Source organism: Neopelma chrysocephalum, unplaced genomic scaffold (assembly GCF_003984885.1).
Source record: "Neopelma chrysocephalum unplaced genomic scaffold, ASM398488v2 Primary Assembly neopelma1_97, whole genome shotgun sequence".
In the NCBI taxonomy this organism is placed as follows: domain Eukaryota; kingdom Metazoa; phylum Chordata; class Aves; order Passeriformes; family Pipridae; genus Neopelma; species Neopelma chrysocephalum.
In genome coordinates this window covers 5,349,191-5,374,025 of record NW_020897760.1, presented here as the reverse complement: position 1 = coordinate 5,374,025, position 24,835 = coordinate 5,349,191, and the positions used below count along the sequence as shown (strand labels likewise).

Here is a 24,835-nt window from a genome sequence, read left to right as displayed (position 1 = left end):
AAAGTCTAAAATTGTAGAAATACAAATAAAAAATGTGGTGGGACTTAAAAACTGGGTTGATAAATTTGAGGGTGACAATACTACCTTGGTGGTAATATGATTTTATTTATTGAAAGAACTCTATAAAACATGATCACTGGAAGAGAGTTAGAAGGGAGATGGGCATCAAATTATAGTTTTGCTGTCAGTATATTCTACATAACTTGGCATAGAGAGAATGCACTTTTTCTGTACACCTAATAATTTTTGTGTAATTTTTTTAAACTGTCGGAATGATAAATTCAAAGTTAGTGGTTGGAAACTTTTTTAAATTAAAATACTCTTATGCCTATACAGATGATATTTTGAAATTGGAAAATTGTGGATAGTGTGAGCACATGGAGCACCTTAAAGAGGACTAAAGTAAGCAAGAATTGGGATATCGTGTGGCAGAGTGTACTAAAACAGAATCACAGAATAGTTGAGTTTAGAAGGGACCTGCAGCAATCTTGTCCAACCCTGTTGTCCAGCCTATTGAGGTCCACCTCAATGGCAGCACAACCTGCTGGTGTATCAGCCATGGTTCTGTCTTGTGTTCTCAGCAACCTTGCTTGAGGGTACCTTCTGTCCCATCACCCAGTTCATTAATGAAGATGTTGAACAGTGTGTGGGACTTCGTACTGACCCCAGGGTGCTGCTTTAGTTCCTGGCTAACTACACTTTGTACCACTGATGACAACTCTTAATTTTTTGGCAGCCTGTTAAGATGTCTCGCAACAAGGATTAGGAGCAGGACTTTTATTTACAGACTGTAATGAGAAAAAACTTTCTGGTTTTTTTTAATGTTGGTGGTTAATAAAATTATCTGTTGTATAATGTCTAAAAATTGTATAATGTATAAAAGCAATTTTTGGGACCATACTTGAAGCTTAAGAATACTTTTCACTGAAAAACATAGGTAATGGTGATGAAAGAGATGAAAAGTGTTTTCTTAAACATTTAGTTTCTTTAGAGAGGAAAAATGTGTGAGCATGTGAGATGGCATCAAGGAAGAGAATTTATGCATGTAAAAGTAAGGGAATGGTTTTGGAGAGAAATAGTATGTATTTCACAGAGCATTCTGTATTTTTCATACTTCTGTGTCTCTGACTAGAATGCTATTAGTTATTACCATGTATGTCTGCATTTAGGACAATTCAGTATTTGATTGTAGTTCTCATCTTTAGTAGAAACTAATGGCAGTACAAGTCAAACTAGATCACGCTACTGAAAATCCAAACTAGAGAGCTACAGGAACATGAACAGGGTTGGGGAGTGCTGGTGGGAGTTATGGAAGCCTGTGGAGTTGCCACACAATGTGTGACTGTTCTTAAGTTACCAGATTCAACATCTTGGATTTTTTTGTTCTGGCTACTCATCTTTTAGAAATACCTAGTTCATTTTGAAAAACATCTACCAATGAAACCATCTTAAACTGCTGCGTGAGTGCTTGAAACTAGAAGAGTACATTTTTATAGTGATAGGTCTGATTCTTGTGACACTTAAATTGTATTGTCATTTATTTTTATTGATTTCAGTATTGAATTTTAGCATGATGCCCCCCATTGTGACAAACTGGTTTATTTTCCCAAGCAAATCAATAGTAGAGGAGTAAGATGGTCGGTGGCAGTAATGGTATTCTCTTCTGTGATTTCTTATTGTCAGATAGTCATTCTAAAGTTGTGTTGAGTTCCTCTTCACATGTTAACATATCACTCTTAGACATTTTAGCCTAGAAATTAAGTTTCTGAAATTTTGACATTTTTAGTGAAATTTTTTACTTACTTACCATTCTGACAGCTTTTGAAGATGTTATTTTATTAGGAACTAAGTTTCAGGAAAATTAACTTTCTAAAAGAAAGTGTGGTTCAGGTTTGATGTTCCCAACCAAGAAGATGGGCTGCTTTTCTGCTGTGGCTCCTCTATAATTCAGAGTTTCTCTTTGGTCAGCTTTTTCCTCAGATACGACAACTCAGTGACTCTTCAACAGTATAACAAAAGATTATACAGTGGGTAGCAGTAACTTTGTATTTCTTTAGGCATAAAACAAGCATTGTATTAGTAATATTTCTTACTGCTTTAAAAATTTTTAATATGGCAGTCGAGTTAGCTGTGAGAGTTTTCCAGTGTTTGTGCCTTTATGTGAACTGCTGTGGATCTGAATTGTATTGAAGAGAACTAGTTTTCAGTGGAACTCCTCATGTTGCAGTTAGGTTAATAACTATGTACTGTATGTAAAGTAGATGTTGAGGGTACTGTTCACAGTGTCGTGCATATTAAACAAACTGTCTCTTCACTGCAGAAGTTTAAAAAAACGCAGAAGTGTTCAGGTGAATTTGTAGGTTTCAAAGGTAAGTAAGGCAGTCTACAGTTACTGTTTCTGCTGTGCAGAAAGAATGTATTTTCAACAACTTGATTTGCAAACACGGATAGAAGTGGGAGGAAAGCAAGGTGAGTCACTGACTCATCCTCTAGTTGTCAGGCTTTGTGATTCTGAAGGGTGGACCAGGATAGCTTTTTAAGAAGAAATAAACTGAAAAACAAGTAATAGGTCTAATGATCAAAGTCTTGCAATTTTATTGATTTTGGGTATTCATATTGCTAGATAACACCCAAAGCTCTAGAGGTGTAAAATGTGTGCATTACTCTATGGAAGAGGCAAAAATATTGTGCAGCTGTCCTCTAAATAGTTTGCACCTTTTTTTTTTTTCTCCAGATGTGGTTGGTTTGTGCTGATACACTACTAGTTCCTCTGTTGCTCTGTACAAACCTTCATTTCCCAATGGTGCTTAAACATTTCACTTTTGGCAAAAGTTCTGTGCTTGATATTTACCATGATTAAGTTGCTAAAGCCATAGACTGCGTAATGGGGCAGAATGGAAGGAGATGCCTTTTCAGTCCTGTGCCATGATGTACTTAACCTCTCTCTGGTCTGCTGTTTGTTGCCTAAAAGTCTGAGACTTCGGTTCTATCATCTTTAATATAATCTGTCACTTGAGAAAGCTTTATTACAGGAACATCTGATAAAATGATAGGCTAAAATGATAGGTTTTGTTAGTTTTCTATATTTACATAATGAAGTCTTGAAGAAAAATCTAAATGGGAACAGTGCAAACCTGAAGCACCTTTCCTATCTCTTGAATATTTGAATAATCCCTTGAGTGTCCTGGCTATTCACATATCTGCTTAAAGAACTTGACTTATGAGGAGTTACTTAGCACAGGACAAGTATATTTTTGCCTTCATTACAGAACTGCTGAAAGACTCTATATTCCTTCAGTTTCTTTAATTAGGCTGATTAAATTAAATCCATTTAGGAGATGGCTTCTAAGTTTTTGTGCTACTTAATAGTCGCTCTGTGCTTTTAGCTCATCGTCTCATATTTATGAATTTAGTGAGAAACTTGATATCAGAACACATAAAAGCACTTCATGCTTTTCAGAAACTCAACCAAATTCTTCCATCTTAATATTTCAGCTCCAATGTGCTTTCAAATCTGTTATAAACCCCTATAAAATAACATGAGGTTTGCAATAGAGACTGACAGATCTCTTGCCTACAACTGCTAGTAGGCAGCAGCATAGTATATATAGCACTGGAGCGTAAGCTTTAATGAACTGGCATTGTAGAATTGACCAAAGCAATGCTCTTAATTTTGTGTGTGACCCTCTTGCGTAGTAAAGGTTGTCGTTATGAAATAAGAACTTGGAAAGGTCATAAACCTACTGGTAATAAATACAATTAATAATGTACATAGAACAATGGAATTAAGTACATTCCTATCAAAAAGAATTATTAATGAACAGAAAGTGGACAGCATAGATCTGATGACAGGAAGGTTGCATCTAATCTGAATTACTGAGTGACCTAGGAAGCTTGCTCAGAGGGATTACCAAATAATTATGTTAATATGCAATTATCACCTCATTTCTTCTGTAGTAACCTCAAGATGTAGTATAGTAAGGGTGTTATAGCAAGTGCTGATAGTTTGCAAAAATACTGATGTTCAAGATTTTTAAGACAATAAGATTACCTTAAGGCATTTAAATTATGATCTGTCAACTTGAAGATAGATATGACCTAATACTTTTTTAATGCTTAGACTATTTGGCCATAGGCAGTCATATCTGCAGAACATATGGTTTTTAAAACTGATATTTTATGAAGAAAAACAATATTTTAAGTTATGTAAATTGTAATTACTTAAGTAATAGTGGTGGAATGTGGCTTAGTTGGCTAAATAATTGGTTGTTTTCTACTTTGAAATATGAAATAATTTCTATATAATAAATAGTGTATCATGTAAACCAGGAACAGCGCTGTTAAGTGCACTACAGTCATTCAAGGCTTAACAGAAATAATTGAGTTTGGCCTAGCCTTTTAGATAAAGTGTGTTTCAAAGGTATGAGCGTGGGATTGTGTACGCTTGTGTAGGCTTTTTGAGAATCACCATTTTTACATTTATGTATCTCCTAGGTATATTGCACTATGTGCTTAAATAAAAATTACCTCAGCTCTGTAGTTGACGTAGTACCTGGCAGAGAATATAAGCACTGTTTTCAGCAAATTTAAAGTTTTATCTCAATGTTTAATTTTTCAAATACACTAATTGTTTTATATTTTGGCAGAATTAATAATTTTGTATCCCTGATACGATAAAGGGACAATAATTTTAAAACTGTGACGGAAGCATACAAATAATATTGCATAAACTTGCTTTCATCTTAGTTACAATGACTGATTTTTCTTTTTTTTCCTCTAGGGATGAGTTAGATGATAACATTTCCTCCAAAAACATGGCATTAGTTATACCTATCATTGTTACTGCATAAATTTTGATACATGGAGTAGATAATGTAACTGAAGTATTGCATCTTGGCTCAGTGTCGTCACAAGACTCTAAATTACTGTAATTTGAAAATTTATATTCTGTATTTTCTCTAATGCCACACTGTTAAAGCTGTTAACTTTCTTCTTGTTGTCCTGCACAAAAAATAGTGAACTGTAGCATCCTGATAGCTGGAAAAAAATGTGATAATTAGCAGGAAATTATTAAAATGTAGCAGTGATATTATTGATAAGCGTTTCATGCTTGATTCAAAGACTGAATCTGTAGGGACAGCTGTATTACCATAGAAGACTTCTAGTCAGATCCATATGAAGTAGTTCACAATCTCCATAAATACACAGTATGGAAAGGAGTCTCTTACAGGATTGCATGGGGTAATGTTTTAGATACTGCTCATGATAACTCTGAAGAGAATCTCTGTTTAATGGTGATCATAGGGTGTCCTAGCCACCTTTTTAACTTAAGCTTTACCACTAATATTTAGCATCAGTATGGTTTTGTCTTCATCATGTAAACCTGTGAGAAGTTTTCAGGAGCCATTCTGATAATGAGGATTGCAGTCTCCAACCAGCACAATATTCTCAGTTTGCCTCCCTGCTGTTCAGGGGGTACCAGTGAAGTTGCTTTAAATGGGAAGCGTCTGTTCTTCCTCTGAACCCCTCACACCAGAACAGATGGGTGGAACTTGGAACATGGAAGGTTTTACCTCAGAGGTGGTAACAGTGAAGCCACTCATTAACACTGAATTTACCACTTCGTTAGCAACGTTGCTTCCTGTTGAGAAAAGCTAATACAGGCTCTCAAATTGACTGAGCACACTTTCATCTACCTCTGCAATAATTAAACAAGGAAAACACATATCTTAGAGGGAAAATGGTCCTACTCAATTTCTTATAAACTTTTTGTGAATGTTTTTATACTCTGCTGCCTAATACTTATGAAACCTACAATACTGAGTTGTCAAATTGTTGGAGGTGCTGTGCATCAGCTGTTGTGCATGTGTTGGAGGTTTCAGTTCTTTTAATTGACTTTTGCATTACCGATTCTTAGTGCATGTTTGCACTGCCCATTTCTAACTTGTGTACGTGATGTAAAGACTCCTGCTGGGTGGTGTATTATCACCATTTTAGGGTGATAGCTTTGAGTATGATCTTATTGGAAGTTGTTATTTTAGTGGAAAATGACCCATATCAAAACAGCAAAGAAATGCAAAAATCTAAGAAATGGGAACATGAGAAACTGGGGTGTCTAGTAGAACATTTGCATAAAGGTGTGTTATAGATAAATAATACAACAAAATATTTCACACACTTTTAGCATTTATTATGCCTCTGACATGAGCATTGCTTTATTTTTCTAAATTGGGTAGTCCAGTGATGGAGTAGGAAAGGAAATATTTTTTTGATGACTTATTTTTTTCGTTGTATTTCTACTCCAAATAGAATGACTTTCATCTGCAAAAGTAAGTCATCTTACATTAGGGTTTGTTTTTTACAAACTTAAAGGAGGTTAAGTATTTGTTTTGTCCTTTTGCCGATTTGAAACAAAACAAGTACAATAACAAAGAACTTCCATGAGGCCGTAGCTAGCTTTGAATTGTGTGGATAGCTATCATAATGTTGAATTGAAAAACTAAAAGAAATGCTGGACTTACTTTAGAGTGTGACATATGAAGATTAAAGTGGTTGTGTTTAACCAGGTTGTTTTCTCTCCTTAGGAAAAAAGGATGTCCAGAGTGGTCTTCCTTGATTTCGATAAAGGACCATTGCAGGGAGCCATGGATATTAGTTGTGAGTTATAACATCTTAATTTAGAGAGTTAAGTAATGACTCCTTTTAACTGAGCTCTATTCAAAATGTTAATTAGTAACAGGAACTATGTGATGGCAGGAATCAAATCCCCCAGAACATCAAAGCAAGTGGTACTCTTTAAGGGTAAAATATGTGATTTCCATAAAATGCAGATAGACGTTTCTTGCTCCTAGACGAATATTTTAATGCCTTATGCTCACTGTGTTCTGAGGACCCATATGAGAGGTGAATGGCAGGGTAGACTGAAGTTTACATTCTTGTTGGTCACACGCTGATTTTCATGTGTAGGCAACTCCTTTGTGCTCACTAAGCATTAGGTAGATAATTTGGTGTAAGAATAAAAGTCACTTGTAGAAAAATAAAGCCTCCCATAGGGAATTTATATGCAGTTGTTCTCTGTACTAGTAGATACTGTTATTACCATGCTCTGAAATCCTATAATACCAAAGTAAACACCCCAGCAGGCTTCCATGTAGCATCAGGTCACTTGTATGCAAGTACTTTGAAAAAAGTGCTACCTTGAGAAACATAAAGATTATTTTAGTTTCCTAGTTGCTAGAGGAAGTATGTTTAAAAAAAAAAACAAACCAAACTAAAATTACTAGTCTGTGTAGCCTCTTCTCCTTACATGCTTTACTTCTAGAAAACAACTAAAGGTAAACTCTGTGTTTATGTACATGCAGAATGTATTCACAGGTGTTTTGACAACCTAATTTTCTCTATCTTATTTGTGTGTAGGTCTTCAGGCTTCTTTGAACTGGGATACTCGGCAGTGACTAGTTTGCTGTATGGTTATTAATATTGCATAGCAAAATAGTATATTTTAGCTGCTTCATTGATTATTTTTAAATGTCATGAATATCCTAAATAAAAAATATTTTTTTAAGAAGTTCAAAACATCTTTGTAGACTACAGTGTGAAGAAGAGTGATCCTGAAAAGAACTGTAAATTAAAATTGCCATTATTTATTTCTGTGATTACCTGATTCTTTTCTTGTTTGTTTTTTAGTATAAATATACTTAATGGACAGACCAGCAATATGGATGATTTAGAGATAAATACTGAAGTCTCTGGTGCTAAAGAAGAAGAAATCCTTTGTGATGATAATTTCATATCTGAGGAAGAAGGTGGCATTCCTAAACCACAAGAGAGTGACACGTCATTTCAGAAGAACAACACATTGACTCTGCCTGAGGAGCTATCAAGGGACAGATCTGAAAAAGCCTTAAGTGGAGGCCAGGCTTCTCTATTTATACACACTGGTGCTCCTACTGTTTCTAGTGAAAAATTTATGTTGTCTAGAGGAACTGCTGTTAATGGACCAGTTTCACACTCCACCTCAACAAAGACTTCCATTATGAATAAAGGCAGTGTTTCATTAACCACTGGACAGCCTGGAGGTCATCACACGGATTCCTGCTCAACTTTGACAGTGGTTCATGATCTTCAGCTGCCTGCAAAGAGTACAACACAGAAATCAAATCAGCACCAAGTTTTATTTTTGTTACCTGATGTAGCACATGCTAAGAACCTGACTCATTCCATTAAAAATCTAGCTACCTCTGCTTCAATTGGTTGTGATTCACAGAAAACAGTAGGAAATAGTGTAGACAGCACTTTAGTAGGCCAAGTAGAAGTTTGTGAGGATGATAAAAATTTACTATTAAAAGATGATTGTGTTGATACATTAACAGGCATTTCCTCAGGTACAGGTGGTTTTGGATCGGGATGTGATCCCAGCTGGGATCCACAAAAAGAGTTTATACAGTTTCTTATGACAAATGAAGAAACAATAGAGAAGTCTCCCATTCACTGTAAGGTAGGGCTAGAAAAAAAGCGAAAAAGGAAAATGGATGTTAGTAAAATAACGCGCTATACTGAAGACTGTTTTGATGATACCAGTTGTATTCCTAGTAAGTCAAAACTATTAAATGTTGACTTCTTAGAGCAAAATGAGGAGCTACAAATAGTAGAACCACAGAAATACTCATTGAGTAAAGTAAAGCCTGAATCCACAGATGAAGAGCTGGAAACTGTTGATGCTATCCAGCAGCTCATTTATAGTCCCAGTAGTAATTGTGCAGAAGATACTTCTCCTGTTCACACTAGCACTTTTCTTTCCAATACTTTGAAAAACAAATGTGAACAGAATGATTCTGAATCACCATCTACTTTCAGTACTGATGAACCATCATTTTATCCCTGTACAAAGTGCAATGTGAATTTTAGAGAGAAGAAACATCTGCATAGGCATATGATGTACCATTTAGATGGGAACAGTCATTTCCGACATCTCAATGTCCCCAGGCCTTACGCATGTAGGGAATGCGGAAGGACATTTCGAGATCGTAATTCACTTCTTAAACATATGATAATTCACCAGGAAAGAAGGCAGAAACTGATGGAAGAAATTCGTGAGCTGAAAGAACTTCAGGATGAGGGTAGGAGTGCACGGTTACAATGCCCGCAGTGTGTATTTGGTACCAATTGTCCCAAAACGTTTGTGCAGCATGCAAAGACCCATGAAAAAGATAAAAGATATTACTGCTGTGAGGAATGCAATTTCATGGCTGTGACAGAAAATGAACTGGAATGCCATCGAGGGATTGCTCATGGGGCAGTAGTCAAATGTTCAATTATTGGTAGCAACATATCCCAGAGGAAAACCCAGAAAAAGGCATCCTTGAAAGATCCCTATTTAGGATCCTCAAGAAAGTCATCGACATATATGTGTAAGATGTGTCCATTTGCTACTTCAGCTAGAAGCATTTTGAAAAAACACATGGCATATTTGCATCCAGCATCATGCATTGATCCCTTTGGTAGCCATCTTAGACTACAGAAGAGAAAAGGCAGTATAATAGAAGAGTCTTTAGGTTTTGGTGGCAGGACGAAACAGTTGATCAAACATTCTTCTACTTTTCCAAAGAACTCAGCTTTAAAACAGGATGTAAAAAGATCATTTGGCTCTACTTCACAGTCCAGTAACTTCACAAAACTTCACAAGAGACCCTACAGGATACAGAAGGCTCGGAAAAGCGTTTCACAGTCATCTGTAAGTGTGTGCAATCTAAATTCTACAAACAAGAACTTTTTGATTAGAAATAGCATTGACCAAAAACGTAAATGTTTTCATCAAGCAGCAAAGCAGAAAGCTAGTGCCAAAAAAAGTGGTAATTATTTATATAGACACAGATATGAAAACTACAGGATGATTAAAAAATCTAGTGACTCTTATCCTTTGCATTTAAAAAAGGAAGAGTCCAAATCTGTCAGTGCTTTACATTTATTTTCTTCATCAAGTAGTCCCCGTAATAATTGTTTTGTCATGGATTCAAATAGCCTTGATTGCAAAAGGGCGGAAGGCTGTAAAGATCGTAGGCATGTAGGTGTAAAAAGAGTGATTAAAGAATCCAAGAGGGAAGGCTCTGTTACAGATGATTTGGATTGCTATCCAGATTTTCTGCATAAAATGACTGTTGTTGTTTTACAGAAACTTAACTCTGCTGAAAAAAAAGACAGCTATGAAACGGAGGATGAAAGTTCATGGGATAATGTTGAACTATGTGATTACACTACACAGTCTGTGGAGGATGAATCTTACAGTGATATTAATCAGGAGCATGTAAACCTATTCCCCATATTCAAAGGTAAAATGGAAGATAATGAAGCTGGTGATAAATCTTCACTTGGTTATGAGCAGAATGATGGCTTTTATTTTGAGTATTATGAAGATGCTGAGGGTAGTAACTTCTTGCATGATTTGCATGATCCTCAGAATTTAGAAAATGTAGGATCAGCATTGCCAAAGCATAATTCAGTTTTCCACTGGACTGATTTGTCGCTTGAAAAGAAGTCCTGCCCATACTGTCCAGCAACCTTTGAAACAGGTGTTGGCTTGTCCAATCACGTCAGAGGACATCTTCACAGAGCTGGACTAAGCTATGAAGCCCGACATGTTGTTTCACCAGAACAGATAGCAACAAGTGACAAAATGCAGCATTTTAAAAGAGCTGGAACAGGAACTCCTGTTAAACGTGTTAGAAAAGGTAAGATTTTTTTTTATTATTTGGGTACAAAGTAAAGGGGACAAAGGGATTTATTGAGCACTATACAAGACTTGCTTTATCTTGTTGTAAAGCCTCTCATGATTTGTTGTCATGTTTAACTATATATAATTGTCAAAAAACATTATAATTATTTTCTTTGTAGCAATTGAAAAATCTGAAACTTCCTCTGAGCATACATGTCAGCTCTGTGGAGGCTGGTTCGATACTAAAATTGGATTGTCTAATCATGTGCGAGGACACCTGAAGAGGCTTGGCAAAACCAAGTGGGATGCACACAAGTCTCCGATCTGTGTTCTGAACGAGATGATGCAAAATGAAGAGAAGTATGAAAAAATCCTAAAGGCTTTGAACAGTCGCCGCATTATTCCCAGGCCGTTTGTTGCTCAGAAATTTGCATCAAATGATGACTTTTTATCTCAGAATGTTATACCTCTTGAAGCATACCATAATGGCCTAAAGACTGAAGATATATCTGTGTCTGCATCGGAGGAAGAAGGGCTGAGTTTCCTAAACGAATGTCATGAAACAAAAGCAGTACTACATGATGGCAAAAAAAATCAGTCACTTACACTGATAGAACTCCTGAAAAACAAGAGATTAGGAGAAGAAAGGAATCCTGATGTTTCCCCTCAAAAGATTCATAATCAAACTGCAAGAAAGAGGTTTGTTCAGAAATGTGTTCTTCCATTAAATGAAGACAGTCCATTGATGTATCAGCCACAAAAAATGGACTTGACTATGCAGTCAGGTAAGAAGGTGTTTCTTGACAACATTTCCAAAGAATCCTCTAATTCAGAGAAAATACACAAGTGCAAAGTATTTTATTTGGGATTCTGTTCATTTAATTCTTGTTTCATTTCCAGAGGACACTTGACTGCGAGAGGTAGCACAGCAAATTTTTCTGACATGTTTTTCCTAAAGTGAAAAAACCCCTCAGCAGCACTGAGGGGTTTTTGCATGGAACATAGTTCCTGTTCTGCATATGACTGGGCATACAAATTCAAAGCGGACACAAAGTGAGCCTCAGTAAGGAAGAAGACACATCCTGCAGTAAACAAGTTGAAGTGTCCCTGCATATTTGGTAGACTAACAGTTCTGAAATGTTCGGGCTTGTAACCCTGTTTTCAGGCATTAAAGCAGCTGGTTTGGGAATTACTGCATTTAAATCCTTGAGATATGTGCAAGGCAGCATTTGCTCAAACTAACAGAACTGTTGATACCATTATAAATGCATAATATTGCAAATTGGTGAAGCACTGTCAACTAATTTTGATGGTTTTAGGCAAACATACTCTTACAACATAGATTAATTCTTGTTTGTTGCAAAATTGCGGCTGCTCTGAGAAACTCATGCTTGCTTAGGGCCTGTCTATCCTGAGTGATGACCTGTGCTGGTTCATGCTTTGTTGGAATACAGTTGTAGCCAGCAGGTTTCTAATGCACAGCCTCTGACTGATGAGGACCTAGATTGTCCCTCTGCCGAGGATTGTGCTAATGAAACCATTCTACAGTCAACTTCCTAGCTAGTCTGTATACTAATAGAGCAGGCTTTTAGAGTGATGTTTTTAACCTACTTGTCACATAAGAGTTATTTCTAGTCTTGGGGAACTCTTACAACATCCTTTTTAATGTGTATGTAGAGCTTGCATTTACCTGTTTCTTGTTTGGACACCACCTTATAATGCTGCAGGATTCTTTAGATTGAGGAGCAGGATCTTATTTTTATACCCCTGACTTTTTTTTTTGTTCTGTTGCTTTTCTTGTTATTACCCAGGTTAGAAAAACTGGCAGTGCCTAGTACTTTTTCAGCTATATTCTTTTCTTCCTATAAACAAATAAAAACAACAATCTGATGTGCTCGGAAGTTCTTTTAGGGGACTACAAAAGTGTAGCAATCAATTTCTTAACAAAGGTGGCTTTCTAAAATGACATAGAAGTGGAACAGAGTTATATTTTATGTCTTCTGGACTTCTGTGGTTGTCCCTTAAGACAGGAGATTGCTTAATAAAGGAAGTGCATCTTTGACAGGCTTAATGATTTGAAAATGCTCAAGGAATAGCTTGCCAAACCTGACACTGTGTATTGCTTTCTGTTTAATATTTACTACTCAATACTAGGTAGCACCTGTTTGGTTGTGATGAACAGCCAAGTAAAAATAAACATACGCTTGCATAGTACTAACAGATACGAATGGGGCCCTTATAGTTTTCTGCGGCTGAGGTAACAGAATTTGACAACTAACGCACTGCGCCAGTTGAATAAGAAAATATTTAACCTGAAGTTGAAAATCTTCCATTTTTCCTAAAAAAGACAAATATTTCTGATTCTGGTTATAGTTTTTAAAAGGTTTTTACCAACCAAGTGTTCTTCTTCTGCAACTTGCCTGAAAAAACAGCATGTCTTCTGTGGCTGCTGGAGAATAGCATTCTTTCTTTCCTGCAAACAGAGGCTTTCCAGCTGAGTAGTTTTAGCTTTTTTATTTATTCTTCTAATAATTTATTAGTAGAGAACCTGAAATATTAGTTGACCAAAACAATATATCTGTGGTAAAATGAAGGGAGAAACATTATGGTGAAGTGAGCAGGGGATAAGTTACTACGGTTTCTTTGTCTGTAAGTGAGGACTTCAGTACTGTTTCACTGTTTTCCTGTGATAAATAGCATGTTGCTTTGTTGATCGTTTATTTAGCACAAAGATTTTAGCAAAAACCTTCATTTACTTTCGTTATCAATTACACATCTAAAGTAAGAACAGAAATGCACTGAACAAAACATTTTGTCTAACAGCTGTTCAGTGGTGTGTTTTACCACCTTTTTCTCTGAGCCTTCAACAACAGACTAATTTTAGTATGGAGCTCTTCAGTCTTATGCGTGAAACACTTTTAATTACCACTTTGTCAACTTGACTTTCCAAATTCTCTTTATTGGAAATGTTGAAAGCTCTGAAATTTCTCAACAGAATTGTGCTACTCAAATTGCAGGATTGTATTTTGGATTAGAGCTTCATAATGTGGAGATCTGTAGGAACTTGGTAGTTGGTATTAAATGCAGAGTAGCGTAATGGGCTCAAGTTGCCTCCTTTCTGTTATTTTTCAAATAACGTGGTTTGGCTTAAAGCACCAGGTGGAAAACTAATAACGGTTAACATGGATCCTTCTAATATACTAAACAATTGCGTCAATGCAGTGAATATATTTTAAACCATCTTTATTGCAGAAAACTTTTTACAACGCTTTGAGAATTTCATTTTTTGAAGAGAGAACTGGATTATAGTTTTCTTTTGAATGATAGGTATGCCTGTGAAGCTTAGAACGTGTGTGCATTGCAATACGACGTTTACAAGTGCTGTTAGCCTGTCCAACCACTTACGCGCTTATGCACGAAAGAAGAGTGCTGGACTTTTGACTGGGACAGGTATGTTTTGTTACAGATGTAAAAGCAAGTCTGTCTATGATACATTTTCTTCATCAGACTGGACAAAAGCATATGTTAATTCAAAATAATTTTGAAGCTTCTGCTGGTAAACAATTTATTTGCCTTAAAACTTCAGCAACTTGTAAGATAAGGTATGTTGCTGTTGTCCACTCTCATGTCTGATTTTCATTCTTACTCTTTGATTTTGGATCCAACATTTAAGGTATGTAAGCAAAACTAAGAGATGGTTGCTTAAATTCGTTTTCCTACAATATCACAACTTTCAAACCAGATAATTGGCCTTCTAATGAAGTGTTTAAAAGTATCTCAAAAATGAGAGCGGGGGAAAACAAAGGCAACAAAACAACAAGTAATTTTTACAGTCTAGTACATATAATTATGAAGAATACTGTAGTAAAATAGGAAAAGCAAATAATTTTATACTTTGTATATTTTTAACAACATACTGTATGTAGTTGGTTTCATTTCTTGTTTGGCTCACAACCCAAAAACTGACATTGAGTGTAGTACAGCATTTGGCACTGCTATTAATGTTTTTAATTAAAACACACTTCCTTTTGAAATTCATCTAATATTCCATATTTTGATTTGTTTCCAGAGGCCTGCAGCTTGCTTGGCTGTAGGAAATTTCTGAGTTTACTTGGATTATTGCTGAGATTAGTGGGACTTCACAACAGCAAATTGAGGAGTAGAGATGCAATATAGTGAGGAAATTTGGCAGATATGAAGTCTGGAATATTCTGTAATTAAGAAGGGCAGCCATCACTTTTCTGTGTTAACAAGCACAGACTTTTACATAATGCTCTTAGAAAATGCATAATCCTTTTTTTATCTGCAAATGTAATTCATTATGCTAAGAATGACAAACTGATTTGCAAGCTTTCTCTGCAGAAGGCTAAAAGAAATATTTTTACAGAATGGGCCTGTGGCTGCCAGGTCTTATGTTACACTACATTAATGCTATAACAAAGCAGATTTAGAAGGAAGTCAGCAGATGCAGTAATGTCTAATGCGTAGGAGAATATGTCTTTAGTCAGTGATTCTGAAAATTTTCATATTTATTCAGTAGAAAGGTGATGGTAGTGGACTTCATTTACCACTGCTTTGATTTGATACTAGCCCTGTGGTAAGTTATTTTTCTTACACACCTACTGATGAAGTATTTTTCAGTAGTTATACTATTTGAATTGCACATTGAGAACTTAATAATTCAGTGAAAGAACCACAGTGGCAGACAGGATAGTACACAGAGATTGAATCCTGGTCTAGCTGTTTGTACCTAGCTTCCCTTTTGCTAAATGGGAAGAGTGAAGCAAGCTTGTTAGGGTGCTTTCAGGGATTTTTGTTTGTTTTCTATAAGAAGTGTATTTTGCTAGTGAAGTATTTACCTTCTCATCAGAACAGTTGCCACATTTTTTTAAAGAACTGAAAGAAAACTCAAGTCTTTTATCATTGGACCTAGAATTTGGTTTAAAATTAGGTTATAAATGAAATGAGGTTAGAACCTCCGATAACAGGTTAGAAACAAAACTTTGAAAAAAAAAATCTTTTGAACTCGGAAGCTTGAGCTAAGTCAGATAAATGGCCTGTACCATGGATAAAGGCCTTTTGCTGAAACCATTGACTTAAAGAGTCAATATTAAGTTCTAGCTATAACATGCAGCCAATGTATATTTATATTAACTTAGTCATTATATTGCTGTAACTCTGTGAAGCTTGTAAACTTTGCGCCCTGACTTTTCATTCAAGCAAGCTTAATGCAAGGCTTGTAGATGAGAAAACATACTTTTAAACGTGGTTTTATTTGATATTCCACTTTATAACTCAAGAGAATGATTTTAATGCAAGATTTCACTAGCACGCACTAGTTTTAAACTTTGCTGTGAGTGTTGTTCTTGGGGAGATCTCAAGTTTTATTATTAAAAAATTTTTGCAGTTGAGAGCAATTTCAAGATGTCTTCAGTTTGGCCTCAGCCACAGCTGAACCTTCAATGGCCCTCAGCTGTTGTATGGAGACAATGAGGATATGTTTATACAGGTTCCTTCTTCTGTTTTCATGAAACCTTTCTTAGCTCTTCTAAAGTAAATGTAACTACCAGAAAGAAACCACAGTGGCTGATTATTTTCTCAGTATCTTCCTGTAATTAAATAATCGTGTGTAAACATGAATGCTGTAATTCTTTTATTTGGCAATTATTAGGGGAATTATCAAGGCATTACTGTTTTTAAGAGAAATATAGTAATCTCTGCATGCCACCAATGAGACCTCTCCTAGTGCTACAGTAGCTTACATATTAGTCTTCTCAGATTTTCGATTTGTTTGCACGTGGTTTTGATATTGACTGTTATCATATTGCTTTTCTGGCAGATGCCCTACTTCTTCAGAGTCAGTAATTTGATTATATTTAGTTAAATCTTACTCTTTTTTTTTCAAATGCAACTTGACAGTTTTAGCAGTATAGTAGACATAGTTACACATAATGGTAGCTTTGGAGAACGGACTCAAGAAAAACATCCTAGAAGTGAAAGTTACTAAGCTGTTGGCTGTTTGAGGTTAGTCTTTATTATATCTTATTTGTGCCTGTAGGTTTGCATTATAAATCCAATGTATAGCAAATACCTGTCTAGGTTCACTTAATAGTCGCTTTTGTATTATTGCTTGCATAATCATCTTCAGATGACTGGCTGGAACGTTTTTTTCATTATTCAGTCCAACTTCGAACAACGTAATTATTTAATTGCTCATCTTGAGTAGATGCTAATTTCCTTTTAATACACATTTTGATGAATACCAACACATTGGTGTTTCTCAGAGCATGTGGCAGACTTGCTTCTTTTTCTGATTAACTTGAGAGCGTTGGACAGACCTACACAAAATCTTCAAAATGCATCTCACTCTTCTTGATTATAGTTGTATGTTCAGCTTCCTTTCTTTTCTTCTCTCTAGGCCCCTCTTCCTCCCCCTACCCCGCTCTCCCCAGGTTTCTTGATACACTCTTGCACTCTGGCTTTTTACATCTTCTCTTTGTTGACTCTTTTCTCACACTCAGTCTCTTCATACTGGCTGTCATCTTCTAGGAATCACCTCTTTATTCTTTGGTTGTTGCTTCTGTAGATGGAGACTGCTTCTTCAGAAGTTCAGGAGGGAACAATAAAGTACAGAACAAGAAGTCTGGCCTTCAAGCCAACAGTGTGACTGAGGTAGCAGTTCACGAGGCCACTACACATCCAAATAATTTCAAATATTGCTTTGTCAAAATTGTAGCTTTGGGAAGTTTGTGGTGGAAGCATATCCAGCTACAGCAGAAATCTGAGGTCCACTGACTTTGCGTGTCTTTATTCTGTGCAGTTACAGTTACAAACAATCAGCCATCACAATGAGCTGATTTTCAGCATCCTATAAAATCCTTCAGGGAGCACATTACTGGAGGGTTTTTTTAGTGCACTTTACTGTGCAGTAATTATGAGGATAGATAGTGAGTGATTGAATTTGAAAAATTAGTGACTAAATGTACAAGAAAGATATTTCATTATTTTTTACTTTTTAATTGGCAGTTTTCAAATGGTTAATTAGCTCCATTCATGTGTGCAATTATTCAACTTGTGTTAGCTTACATACACTATAACAAAATTCATAAAGTCTGATTAAAAGACTCAGGTCTAGTCTTCCTGAAATAAGAAACTTTCCATGTTGGTGGACATCAGGAAGCAGAGCATTTTAATTTTGCACTGCAGACCGAGTGTCTTAGCATGAAGGGCCTCCAACTGTCACCTACCTAATTCATGTTGTCTTAGGCATGCTCATTTAAACCTCTTATCTCTCACTACTTGTAGTGTTTCTTGATAAGTGGTCACAGAGGTAAAGAACATTTTTATATGCAGCCTTTTTACCTAGCACATATTTTTCTAAATAGTGTGCTCTGAAATTGAACTTGAGCACCTCCAGGAGTTTGATTGTCTTGTTTTAAATGGGTTGCTTCTCTGTCATGTTGTATCAGTGGTTTGATGAAGTGATATGACTCGTTGTTTACAAGTTTTTTGAATAGCAACTGGGAAACACCGGGTATCCAAACTTGAAGGAAGGACGCTTCTTCCAAAAAGAAGTAGGCCTTTATGGAGAACGAAAGACGATAGTTTGGAAAGTGTTGTAACTACAAAGTAGTAGTGGAAGGTAGTTCCTGCCTTTCTGGCAATTTGCTGCAGTTTCCATGCAGCTTACCGGAGCTAAATTATCCTTGGTGTCTTCGTGGAAGCGATGAAAACATACTTTCTGAGGAGTTCATGCTTTGTTACAGTAAAGACATAGGAAGTACAGTAACTGAGTTTTGGTCAGAACATGGCTGTGTTATGGGTAGGCAGTGGGTGAGGCAATTGTGTGACTTACTTGATGCGTGCAACCACTTGTAAGCATCGTATCAAGACTACCGAAGTGTGTGCATGTGACTTCATTTAAACTTGTTGCTTTCTGGATAGACAAAATGAAACTAATGTGACAATTACTGGTCTGCGTGGCTGATAACTGCTGTTGGAATTATGGTTTTCACTTGGCTTTACACAGATGTTACTCTTTCTCTGCTCACTTTTCCAGCTTCACTGGAGTAACTTCAAAATGTACTTGTGCTGCTTTGAGCTCCCTAAACTGTGATAGAATATGTTCACTAGCTCAAAAGACAAAAGGAACAAAAAATTTTTTACAGAACACCGGTTCAGTATTCTTAGTGTTTTCTGTCTTTTGTAACAGCTTATTGCCTGGGCAAATCTACTTTCAAATTTAGCCAAGTTGCTCTGAGAATGCGTTGAGTAATTTGAATCTTTTTTCTTGATGTCATTTACTGTGATATTTTCTGCCCTTTCTTTTGTAATTTCTCTGTCTAGAGCCTCCATCATAAATGGCTCAGAGAAGATACCCATTCTTTTGTTTTTCTTGTTTTCTCAATGTTCATGGAAAAGGTGCCTTTCAAGGAAGCAGAAACTACCTCTTCTGGTGCATTATGGCAGTTTCTGTCAGTGTTGCTGTTGTTTGGTTGCACAGTAGTTCAGAGGGGGTTTTTTTCTTAGTAGATTATACACACAAAACCATTAGGTTTCAGGAACTCTGTTGCAGAAGACTAATCCAGGGCTAAAAAGAAAGAGAAATGCTCTGGATGTGTGTGAGTAGAATCAAATTTCTTTATGGGAATGAATGTCTTTGCCAACATGAAGGAAATCAACCAGTTCTTATTTAAAATGCAGGTTGGCCTCGCTAGTAGTCTGTTATCTACTGCTTCTTTTATTTTACTGATATCAACTGACATCAGCTAACTGTCCTCAGATACAACTCGTGGACGTGTTTGCATTTGGATAATACTGATTTCTGTTTCCCTTCTTCCCATGATGTTCTGCAAAATCATCAAAGGCAAAGCTTTTGCTGTAATAACTGCTTCAGATAAGTCGCCCCTCACACAAATAGTTCTCTTCAGAGCATGGGTGTCTGGGTTCCAGTATTTTATCTGCTTACATTTCTGATGATGTTGTTACTGAAGTTGCGGTATGTAAAATATTTATACTATTTGGTAGTTCCTACAGCCTGAATGATATCTTTTTTCTTCCTGATTAAATGAAGAATATGCTTTTGGTGAGAGAATAAAGTATTAAAAAATCCTTAACAATTTTCCAGAAGTTATCTTGGCCATTTCTCTCTCTCCCCCTGCCACCTTGGGTTACTGCCTTTATATCCAGACTGCTTTCATTGTTGCTGTCAGAAAAAAATGCTGTTAAGCCTCGTTTTCCTGATTTTGGTCTGAAGGAAGTCTCTTTAGGTCGGTGTCTGCTTTCAATTTATTTTATTAGTTCTCTGATACCTTCAAATCTCAGAAATTCATTCTAAAATTTTAGATACTGTAGGAATCTTTAAATCTGGGGATGGAACTGGGAAATGTCTGGTATATCTACCAAGTTAAAAGCCTGGGCTACAGAGTAAAAGCTGGAGAGGTGTTCCTTTGGAAGAAATGAGAAAAATGAAGGATGCAGTCAAGACCTGTGTTCTTTAAATCAACATGTTTTGCCTCACCTTATGCTTCAAAATACTAAGAGGTTAATTATTCTGTTTTATATTATAGGAGTTAAAACTTTAGACAAGTGTAACAATTTTTTTTTAATTTTACTGTTAAGATGCTTCAGTAGTGTAGCATTATACCTTCTTGGTATCAAGAATACCACCTGGTGCTGTCTTTCCAGTTTTTGTGGAGTTTTTGATGAAGTGGTGTAACTGATTATTTACAAAAGTTATTTGTGTTATAGTTTTATTGTTGGTGTCTTGTTTTGGAAGAGTGTAGCTAGATATACTTCTCAGTTCAAGCAATCACAAACTTCTTGAGCTTTATCAGCTGTTTTCATCATAACAATATTAACTCAGTTTAATCTACTCATCCCCCACTTCGGCTGCTTCTTAGAATGGCCAGATTTTGTTACAGATTCCCATTACATCTGTTTATAGGAGGTACAGACCTCAAAGCTAACTGAACACATTTGCTATGCATTTCCTGTTCTCACACGTTATTTTCATACATAGTTTCAAATGCTTAGACTGAATGTGACCTTGCCATCTCTGTTGATTGTCCTAATAAGAACTCCCACTGCCACGGACTAATACATACTTTTTGTAAACTGCACTAGAATTCAGACAGGAGCAAGGGGGAAGCTTCATTTGAAATTCTTAGAACAAAAGGACAGATTTTTGCTTTATGTTGAAATATGTGTTCTATTCAAACTAAAAATTCGTGATCATAGTAGCTGAAAGCTACAACTTTATGAAGTTGTAACTTGGTTGAACGTGAGTGGTCTTATGATGGTACTTGAACTACAAAACAAGTTTGAGATTTTGACAGCATTTTATTCATGAAAGGGAATTTCCAATGGTGCTTTGCTTCTGTATAATGCTGCAATAGGTCTGTAGGTGCTTCCTGATACTAAAACAGCAGTTTAATGCTGATTGTCAATTATATAGTCTTAAAAAGAGCAAGCACTGTGCTAAACTAAAAAAAATAGCTTCATGTGTTTTGTCAGTATGTTTCTTAGCATACACTGTAATTGTTTTGGATTTACATTATAATTAAATGTAGAATAACAAGGAGGTAGATGTCTTTTCACTACTGCTATAGGGAATACTTACTGAATATCTCTGTTTGGTTAACACTTATTGAAGTATTACTTTCACATATGGAAATTTCTCTTCTTAGCTTTAGACTGTAAGCAAAAGAAGTCAAGGTCAAGATCTGGAAGCAAGAAGAAAATGCTGCCGTTACCTCATAGTGCTGATGAAGTTTACATACTCAGATGCAGGTATATAGTGTTATTTTCATTGAAAGAACACATTACTAAGAGCTTACTAATTTTAGTCATAAAAAGATATAGGATTGTATCTCGTAAATGTTTGTGATTAAACTGAATAATATGGAGGGTAAGCAATTGCCTATTTTCATTAATTTGGACAAGAGGATTTGATTCTGTCATACTTGGGTGATTGCCAGTTGCTTCTCTAGCTAAAATCTTACTGGTCATGTCTAAGTAATATTCTGTCCTTCAAAAGAAACCTTACATAAGAACAGATTGTTATTGCTAGTGTTAAAAATGTGAGAGTGTGAGTTGTATAAACTGCAGGGTTTTGTGCTCACAGTTACTACTAATGAACTCAATTACTAAGTTTTTCAGCTAACATATATAGAAATAAACTTCAAGAAAATTAAGACTTTCCACTTACTGTCTGTGTTTTATAATTTTTCAGTAGAGCTAGATATATCTTGATGGATTAATTTTAATATTTGCATAGGTTTTGTGGTCTGGTCTTTCGAGGACCTCTGTCTGTTCAAGAGGACTGGATAAAGCACTTGCAGCGACACATTGTCAACGCAAATCTTCCACGGACTGGAGCTGGCATGGTTGAAGTCACATCACTACTTAAAAAGCCTGCTTCAATTACTGAAACTTCATTTTCTTTACTGATGGCAGAAGCAGCATCATAGAACAAGGAAACATTTTAAATTTTAATTGGGTGTAAATTTGAAATACTTCATCATTTTTTAAAATAAATTGCTACACTAAATTATGTTTATAAATGCTAAAGACAGAAAAATAGAGAAGGATTACAGTAACATCAAAATAAATTGAATACTTAACAGTTACAGTAAGTAGTCTTTATATTTTATATAGGGTGGAAGATGTGTTTTTAAGGTTTATTATGTTTTTGTCAGTTACTGTGTTCACTATCAATAAAAGACCATTATATGTATGGCAGCCATTTTTAAATTGTTGCACAGGGGTACTTAAAAGACAGATTTTAATAAAACAAAGAAACCACGTTCTCTTCAGTGTTACCCAAATCAAGGCTCTGTTTATTCCAAAAAGAATTACATAGTAAAATAAGATACTATTATATTTTGTTTGTATGTATGTAGTGTTTTGTATAATACCAAGAACTGCTAATACAATTTACTCAACTTAGGGCATTAAATACCATGTACTTCATAGTTCAAGAGACTGTTTCGTTCCAATAGGGCAATTAGTACTATTCTATCTAGGTGTGTAAGTGTTTTTTTTAAATCACATGAGGCTTTTTGTACTAAAAAGTGGAGGGAAACTTGTTTAAACAAATTTCTAAGAGAAATATGTACATAATACTGGAAATTTGTGGTAAGGAAATATTCTTTACTTCAGTTGCATTTCTCACTGACAATAAAGTGGTGCATCCATGCTACCTCCTACTTGTCAACAAAGATGGTATTTACCCTTATGTTTTTGTATCATAGTAGATTCAATCCAACTTTCTTTATTACAAAGCATCTTTTTGTTAACAAGTTTGTTACTTTTATGATGATTTACTTAAAGTCTGACTTGCTTACAGAAGTTTGCCTCTACTATTTTATTTAACACTGTAGAAATGTACTAATAAGCATTGCTCACTACACAGTTAGAGTAGACTTTTCATTTATAATTCTGTTTAAAAGATTGATCATTTTAGAAAATTCAAACACAGATTGAATTGTTTCTACATATGAAGAGAATGTTTACAACTTAAATTTTAGAGCTTGTTTTGGATGTGATTATATGTATGAAAACTGTAACACTATGCTCATGCTAAGGACCTACTTACAGAATTATTGAAATAAATGTGCTGTGAGGATGGAAATATGGTGCAGGTGTCTTGGTCATGATGAATTGTGTTTGTTCATTTAAACTGTCTTCAAAACATGATTTTTGTTTAAATCAAATTAGATTCCTCTACAAATCAATTTTGTATGCAAGTAACATTTCATTTTACTCATATAGGGTAACATACTGTAGTTAAGCCAAGGATATGCATTGATATTTTCTTTATATGTAAATAAAGTTAAAAGCAGTTAAAGCAAGAGGAGTATTTTGGTAGAGTATATACATACCTCACTGCCAGTGAAATTGCTTTCCTATGGTATATCTCCTTACCGGAAAAATCTCTAAATAAAAAGGTTTAAAGAAAATCTAAATGTCTATAATGTGAAGCATTTATTTGCATTGTGTGAATTAAGTTTGTGAAATTGATTTGTCTTGCTTGAGATTAGAATCTTCACATGATCTTAAGTAAAAGTACATTTACTTGCAATAAACTGAATTGTTCACAGACGCATTACATTTGATTGGTGGAAAATATGAATAAATGTCTGTCTTCCTGGGTGCACGGAGTTTAGAGTTAACACATGAGGCTTGTTAATGTTCTGATAAAATAGATGGGCTGAAGATGCACAGCTCAACAGGACAGAGTCCTCAGATATGGCCATCCTAACTCTTCAAGGCTGTCGTTAAATTAGTGCTATCAGGTGTTTAACTGTACAAATTGCTATAGCTAAGTTTAGCTTTCTTGTCAGAATTTATTCTCTTATAACTGGAAAATCTACATTGTTACATTTAAAGGCTGGAGGAAAAAATACTTTAGAGATTTTAGAAAAGATAACTGGGATGTTGAAGTATATTGCAGACAAATTATGTATATGCAGACTAACAAATTTCTAAATTTGTGGATGCTTGTGAGATTTTTTTATACGCTGTGAAAATGGAAGATTTAAAGCAATGTGTTGAAGCAAATAGAGGGAAGTGATCAAATCACCTTGAATGTTTATAATGCTTTAATAGAGTGCTTGTTTACCCTTCTCACCAAAAAAAGTGCTTGTGAGAGCACCATATTTTGTGGCTGTTTAACAAATGAGCAAATCAATGAAGTGCAAATGATATTTATCTAGTATTGTTAAGAATGCTTGTAAGGTGAAGCCATACCGTGCGGAATTTCGCGTTAGCAAAAAACTCTTACTAGGTTAATAATAATAACAATAATAATAATAATAAAATCCTAGTTCATTCTATTTAATTCATTAAACCCCAATAGTGAGCTGCTTTGTGTAACGCTAAAATGCAAGGTTGTGTGAAGAGCAGGGAGTCTAGGGCTGATAAGTTTCCAAAATGAGATTATATTGATGAGGAGCAGAGTTTTCATTGACAGGCTGAGTGGGTGCACTGGAGCTGTGTGCCTGACTTGCATCAGATCCTTGCAATATAGTTTGAAATATATGCAGAAGTTCTAGAACTCTTCTGATTATTAAATTAATTGATATATGGTTGATACAAACTAAATTAACTTTTAAAATAAAA

At 35.5% G+C, this 24,835-nt stretch overlaps 1 protein-coding gene across 10 annotated transcripts in view; it reads left to right on the top strand.

Moving 5' to 3' along the window:
• ZNF644 (zinc finger protein 644) overlaps positions 1 to 23,688 on the top strand; it is a 70,435-nt gene extending 46,747 nt beyond the window's left edge. For 3 of the 10 annotated variants that reach the window (XM_027694485.1, XM_027694483.1, XM_027694484.1), the window contains exons 3-7: positions 6,585 to 6,657; positions 7,687 to 10,727; positions 10,891 to 11,496; positions 21,400 to 21,502; positions 21,990 to 22,562. In XM_027694485.1, the coding sequence (XP_027550286.1) occupies positions 7,718 to 10,727; positions 10,891 to 11,496; positions 21,400 to 21,502; positions 21,990 to 22,182 (3,912 nt within the window). In that variant the 5' untranslated portion in view covers positions 6,585 to 6,657; positions 7,687 to 7,717 and the 3' untranslated portion in view covers positions 22,183 to 22,562. Of the gene's footprint in view, positions 1 to 5,611; positions 5,744 to 6,584; positions 6,685 to 7,686; positions 10,728 to 10,890; positions 11,497 to 11,661; positions 11,775 to 14,038; positions 14,162 to 21,399; positions 21,503 to 21,989 lie in introns of those variants that run through there. The other 7 variants (XM_027694486.1, XM_027694488.1, XM_027694482.1 and 4 more) reach the window with 7 other exon arrangements.
• Positions 23,689 to 24,835: the final 1,147 nt, after the last annotated feature.